General features: G+C 40.1%; 1 protein-coding gene across 1 annotated transcript; it reads left to right on the top strand.

Annotated features, from left to right (window-relative positions):
• The first annotated feature begins 684 nt into the window (after positions 1-684).
• Positions 685-6,927, top strand: ube2l3b (ubiquitin-conjugating enzyme E2L 3b). The gene is made up of 4 exons (XM_063897653.1): positions 685-824; positions 2,671-2,766; positions 2,986-3,172; positions 5,477-6,927. The coding sequence occupies exons 1-4, from the start codon at positions 729-731 to the stop codon at positions 5,629-5,631; spliced, it is 534 nt and encodes a 177-aa protein (XP_063753723.1). The 5' UTR covers positions 685-728; the 3' UTR covers positions 5,632-6,927.
• The last annotated feature ends 368 nt before the right edge of the window (positions 6,928-7,295 follow it).

The following is a 7,295-nucleotide window of genomic DNA, read 5'->3' as shown; positions in this document are numbered from 1 at the left end:
ATACCAAATGACACAAACAAAACAAATATATGATTCTTGAGGTTAGTGACAAAACAGGTCCTACACTGAAAAGTATTCTTTATGTTTAAAATCAATAAATTAGAAATAATGAAAGTACATTAAAAGTTACATCTAAATAGCCAGAGAAAATTTGTTAAAATGCGACTTTACAGAATTCACATGTAACTTACCTGTCAGCGGTCAGATTGTCAACTTCCATATGAAAAGGTTTATAAATGCTGCAAATACATAAATATTAATGAAAGCAAGGATTAAGTAACATTTTACACCATTCAAAATGTAAATTTAAATTATTTTTCAATGGTAGGGGCAACATTTCAATGCTACATGTACAATTATTTAAAATGGAGCAAATTCCAATTAGCTGTATTTATCACAGCTGTTGCACACATTTTGATCAATTTCATGGAATGCACATTCTTAGAAAAGACTCGAAAATCCTAGATAAAATAAAATAAAAGTAATCCTATAATTTTAAGGTTCAGGTTTTTCTCTCAACTAGGGTTAACAGATGGCTGATATTCAGTGTTTAGTTAACTGATGGCTATGTAGTTAACGCAGACACATGCATGCAGCCTAAATACATAGATACACTTAAGGACTTCCCCTCAGTCTGTACTAATCAGATTTCCTCTTATAGATGACATGTTACATGCATGATGTATTTTAAGGATGTAGTATGCATCCATTAGTTAACTTGATGGCAGATGCTCAGCGGGAGCACCAGTCCCATATTCGCCGCGCTGTGTATTCTGGGAACACACAGTAGTTTCAAGATGGCGGCGAGCAGGAGGCTGGCCAAGGTAAATCTCCCGAAACCGTTATTTTCATATTATTTAGTATCTGTAAAGACTCATTTTAGACCAGTGTACTCATTCGTTATTCATCTTAACGAGTATGAGATAATGTTGTTTGAAGACTAATTTGGAGGCTATTTTTAACGCTTAACTTAATATAAACGAGAGGTCACTACTGTCCACCGAGATACCGTTAGCCGACCAAATCATTTAGCTAAGCAGCAAAGCACCGGCAAAATTAGGCCAGAGAGTCGATAGTCAGCCTTCTGAAGACGAACACGGGACAATTGTTCCGTTTAATACCTATCTATAGCATCCATATAGCTGTTGTTGTGTGACTGCGAAGTGAGTTTAGATGTGGCCGACATAGCGTGAGTGGATTTGCTCGGCATAAGGCGCTTGCTAATCAGCTAACGTGCTAGCCTCCGATCTGAGCTGCGTTTCAGCTAGCTAGCTAGCTAGCAAGCGAGTTTCAGCTACACTCAAATGATCCGGTCTTGGTTTGGTGTGGATGAATTTAAAATAAATTCACAGCTATGATTTTTCATTGTGGTTATATGCAAGAACCAGACGGTAGTTCTCTGTAATGATATGATCCCCCAGTATCCAGACAATGAGGTAACGGCGCTGTACAGGAGCTACACACAACAACATGGAGCCTTAAAGCTAGCTCGCAGAACAGAACAAGGAAATAGGCCCAACAAAGATAGAAGCTTTACCTTATTTAAAAGCCTTATTTTGCAGGTCAAACTTACAATTTTGGTTAGACCTTAAAGTAGTAAGTAAACTAAATTGGTTTTAAAAAATGTGAATACAGCAGGATCTGTCAAACCCGGCTAAGTAGATGACACTGATTGACGATCATGCTTAGAGGCCTACAAGGCGTATCTTTTGTTCTATATTAATACATAATACCTGTGTGTTAGGAAACATACTGCGTTAACCCCGCTTAATATGGTTACTTTTCCACCATATTGAATCATTCTCAGAATAGCCTTTAATTATCCCACCCAGCACCGGTGTCTTTATGAGCTAGGGAGGACGAGTACAAAGTATTAGCCAGTCACGGGCTCCTCAGAGCACTACTTTTATGATAAAATAGCACTTGAAGTCAATAAACTATATTAAATGTTAACCAGGGTCTATAAATCACGTATGAGTCTGTTGTAAGTTCTGTATATACAATTACATATAAAGTTATCCAACTACAACATCTAGATAAGTGAAGTATAAGGTTGGTGTTTTTGCATTTTTATATGTATATGGGCACAATTTAACAGAGAAAGCAAAAGGAACGTTCTCTTCATGCAGATTTCGTTTGTCATAACCGATAATTTGATATTAGTAAAGGACACCATATTTTGAGAACATTTATCAAGGTTTAATTTAGGATTTTCCTGCAAACATTTTCTTTAATGTCCAGTTTCGGAGCAATGCTTCTGCGGTCGACATGGGGCAGATTTTAAGGCGGACTCACGGATAATACAATCTCATCAGTTCCATTCCCAATTCTGCATGCAGCCTCACTAACCAATAAAAGTCACTAGTGCAGCAAAAACTATGGCATCACTCCTGGGCTTCATCCCTGTGAGCAAAATTCTTGCAAGTCCAGCTGCAGGTAGCACTATCACTTATTGAACCACAGAACTCTGAGCAAGTGGGCAAGAACCCAACAGCCTGCATATCCCATCACCTCCTCCTTTTATGCAACATTTTGTAGGTTTATATTTGTGTTCGGTCAATAAAATAATGAGTGAGGTATGGTAAGACAATTAAGATTTAATCCCCAGGTACAGAGTTTGAAATTTCAACAAAATCCCGTCTAATATTCACGGTTTGCTTGTTTTCTCAGGAACTTGACGAGATTCGCAAGTCTGGAATGAAAAACTTCAGAAACATTCAAGTTGAGGAATCAAACCTATTGTCATGGCAGGGGCTCATTGTTCCTGTAAGTATATTTACCTTTTTAGTTCTGATTTATTTTTCTATTTTGAGATGCTTATGTTTGTTTATTTTCTACTCTTTTTACTTTCCAAATTATGTGTAATGCCTTTAACAAGCTGCTGTAATGAAAAAATGTCCCAATTTTGGATGAATAAAGTATTTCTTATCTCTTCCATTTGCTGGCCCACACTTCCTCTCACTGACTTCCTCTGTTCCCTTACAGGACAACCCTCCTTATGACAAAGGTGCGTTCAGAATCGAAATCATTTTCCCAACCGAGTACCCTTTCAAGCCTCCCAAGATCACATTCAAGACAAAGATCTACCACCCCAATATTGATGAGAAGGGCCAGGTGTGCTTGCCTGTGATCAGTGCAGAGAACTGGAAGCCTGCCACCAAAACTGACCAAGGTGGGTGTACGCATATAAATTATCTCACTTTAAACAAATCTAATATGTCCATTAAATGAATATTATTACTGACTTCACCAATTTTGATTGATATATGATTAGAAAGAAAGTGCACAGGGGGAGGTTTGAGCCCAACGTCGTAACATTGAAGCATTAATATCAACATTTAAATAAGATGTTTTAAACTTCGATTTTAATTATCGTTTCCAAGTCTGCCGATCAATCAGAATCAAAGACCCTTTATTAGTCAGTAAAATGTATGGTGTTACAGCAAAAGTGGCATAGCAGATAAAAAAGAAAAGCACACGAGTAATAAAAATACAATTGTATAAAGACAAACAAGTTCACAGCCATGGCAAAAAGATAGTAGCAGCCGTTTTAAATAACTGAAAGTGACATAAAAACACATTAAAGTAATGACACCTCTCTTCGCTCCACCCCTTAGCTCGTACACACAGCTTGTGCACACTTGACTTTTTAGTTTTTGATAACGTCAAATCGTGAACACAAATTTGTGTTCAAATCAGCAGGAAAGCTAGTTAATGTTAGCTTCTAGCAGCCGGTATCACGGTTCTTTTATTGACTCTTAGAGGATTTGCCTTCAAGCTCTATTCAGTAAAGATGTGTGAAGTTGTTAAACCCTTTGGCTGTCATGGAACATGGTGGGTGGAAACAGTTCTGTGCAACATTAATTAGAAAACTGCACTCAACAAGAAAGATATTTTCATACAAATGTAAACAACTTGAAGGTTAAAACGGTAGATGTTATTGTCAAGTTTTTTAAATATATATTAACCCTAACCCTAACCCTAACCCTAACCCTAACCCCAACTCCACTAAGATTTAGTTTGAGTATTATTATAAGTACATATATCTTTTAGTTTGACCAATGCTTATTCTAATATGCAGTTCCTGACAGGTCCCACATCTTGCTGCCGTGTTTAAACCCTCCACCTTCAGTTTAGAATTGTGACAGGAAGTTGAGAAGTGACATGAAATGACAGGAAGTGCAAAGACAGTTTCAGAGTTACTCCCTTGGTAACACATTTTTGTTATGTATTCGCCCTTTTGCAGGGAAACAAATACATCTTGTTTCTTTATAAAAATACGCTGGAATAGGCAACGTGCCGTCGTGCAATTTATGAGACACAATGGTTAAATATCTGCACTGCCATCAGCGGTCATGTTATGTGGGGAAAAAAGAAAATATTAACATTGGATAAATCTGTGCATCCCTAACTTTGTGATCATCCAATGAGAGCTCTCCTCCGATAACCACATAGAGGAATGGTGCCTTTATGTAGCTAATACCGTCTTCCACCTCATCTATATAAACCCTTCAATACAACAAAAGTCTATAATCATGTCTGATAGACGTGATGGAGTTTACAAAGTCATACATGCAAATGGCAGCTCACTGCTGAGGCTCTGCTTCCAGACACTGACTTCAGAACCTGAATGCACCGTCGGCAGAGGTGCGAGAAGTACTCAGATCTTGTACTTGAGTAAAGTAGAAGTACTCAGATCTTGTACTTGAGTAAAGTAGAAGTACTCAGATCTTGTACTTGAGTAAAAGTAGAAGTACTCAGATCTTGTACTTGAGTAAAGTAGAAGTACTCAGATCTTGTACTTGAGTAAAAGTAGAAGTACTCAGATCTTGTACTTGAGTAAAGTAGAAGTACTCAGATCTTGTACTTGAGTAAAAGTAGAAGTACTCAGGTCTTGTACTTGAGTAAAGTAGAAGTACCAGAGTGTAGGAATACTCTGTCACAGTAAAAGTATTCTAAATGTTCCTCCAGTGAAAGTAGAAAGTACTCTCATCTAAATGTACTTAAAGTAGCGACAGTAAAAGTAGTCATTGTTTGATTGGTCCATTTCAGAATAATATGTCTGATATGTTTTATAATGATTGATCATTAAAGTGTTCTCAGAGCTGGTAAAGGTGCAGCTAGTTTGAATGGCTTTGTATACTGCAGGGTAGCTGCTGGATTTACTCCAGGTGAACTAAAGTCTGATTTAAGGGGTGATTATATTTACCATCATTAATCCAGATCTGTAAAGTCACTAAAGGGATTAAATACATGTAGTGGAGTAAAAGTACAAAGAAGAAAACAATTGAAATACTCAAATAAAGTACGAGTCTCTCAAAATTGTAGTTAAGGACAGTACTTGAGTAAATGTACTTAGTTACTTTACACCATGGAATGCATCAACTTTATTGAACCATTATTCCAACACACAATTCCAAACTGAAGGCCTAGCACTGTACATCTCTAACCTGCTGTCCTCTGCTGTGTCTTTCAGTGATTCAGTCCCTCATTGCGCTGGTGAACGACCCCCAGCCGGAGCACCCTCTAAGGGCAGACCTAGCAGAAGAATACTCAAAGGACCGTAAAAAATTCTTGAAGAACGCTGAAGAGTTTACAAAGAAACACGGCGAGAAGCGGCCAATGGACTGATGACCTGACGATCGTGTAGCCCTCTCTCTGTCTCCTCTTTCTCCCCCCCTCTCCTTCTATCTCACTCGCCCAACCAAACACAGATCTCCCTCTTACCTCCCTGCCCCCCCCCCCCCCACCCCCCCCCCCCGCTCATACCCCCCTCCCCTCCGTCATACCGGTCCTCCCTGCAGTCCAGGAGCTGCCCAGCTGAAACCCGGCAGTGGCAGTCTCACCGTCCCCCCCTCATCCAGGACTCTCTGTGGATCAGACAGCTTCCTCCCCTCCCCTCCCTCCTCCTCCTCCTGCTCGGCCATAAATCTCCAGACCATTTCTAACTTTTTACTCTTTTCTTAATGGGGAAAAATGGGAAAAAATAGCTAAGGGAACATGATGTTCCGATGAGGAGTTAGATGGAAATCCGGAGTAATTTTTTCATTTTTCTGTTTGCTTTTCCTCTATAGACAACTCTTGTGTTAAATAGATGACCACTTAGACATGATTTTTCTGAAGTATCTTATTTTTTGGTAAAACAGGTCGATTACTCGTCCTTTTTCTTTTGGCCCACCCTTGATAATATTTGAGGCTTAAAACACGAAGGTGACAGACAGAACAGAGGCTGTAGGTAGGACGTTCGAAGTGTCCCCTTACTCACCTCCACTGCTTCTAGACTTGCACTGTACTCTACGGGACAATCCCTTACCCCTCCCACCCCCACCCCCAACAAACAGTGGCAGACCATACTTCAATTGATTGGTTAGAGCTGAACATGCTACAGAAGATTCCTGTTTGTTGATGAAACCAAATTGCTTTCCAAACATGCAGTTATCTTCCGTCCCCACATTGGACAGGAAATGGAGTGGTACCATGCCGTTAAAACGCTTCTTTCCATATTCATAATTCTTTCTCCCCTAAATACTTTGGATTGGCACATGATATTTAAAATTGGAAACGTGGGAAGGTTGTTAATTGAAATCTTTCTCACATATTTTCCCCCAATATAACCCCCGTCCCCCCCATCCCCTTTACCACATTGCAACATAATGTCAGCTGCCCTGCTGTGAAGGACATAACTTGTCGAGAGGGGGGGTGGGGGGGAGCTGGAGAAGGATGCACTCGGCTGGAATGAAGCTCAGCTCCTGGAGGCGGTCTTAGTATCGGGCACCTTGGAGGCAGCTGGGAGAGAGCTGGCTGCCGGGGGTGTGTCGGGACACGGGAAGGGACTGCAGTGGCCAAAACACCACCATGTAACAGCTGTATGATCTGGTCCCAATATTGTTTCATAATAAAGATGGCTAACCATTTGGCCTCACTGTCTGCCTCTCCTCTGCTGGATGTTGCTCGTGTTTGGCTCAAGTCAAAGTCAACTGTATTAACAATTTCTGTGTGGTACAAACAGAAACCCAAAGGCTGTTTCTCACCATTACACACACACACCATTACCTACATACACACTCACCATCACATACACCCACACACCATCACATGCACCCACACACACACCATCACATACACACACACACACACACACACACACACCATTACCCACATACACACTCACCATTACCTACACACACTCACCATTACCTACATACACTCATCACTACCTACATACACATACTCACCATTACACACCTACACACACTCACCATTACACACACACTCACCATTACACACACACACAC

The sequence above is a fragment of the Eleginops maclovinus genome, chromosome 12, assembly GCF_036324505.1.
Source record: "Eleginops maclovinus isolate JMC-PN-2008 ecotype Puerto Natales chromosome 12, JC_Emac_rtc_rv5, whole genome shotgun sequence".
NCBI classification, from domain to species: Eukaryota; Metazoa; Chordata; class Actinopteri; order Perciformes; family Eleginopidae; genus Eleginops; species Eleginops maclovinus.
This window is presented reverse-complemented; position numbering and strand designations above follow the sequence as displayed.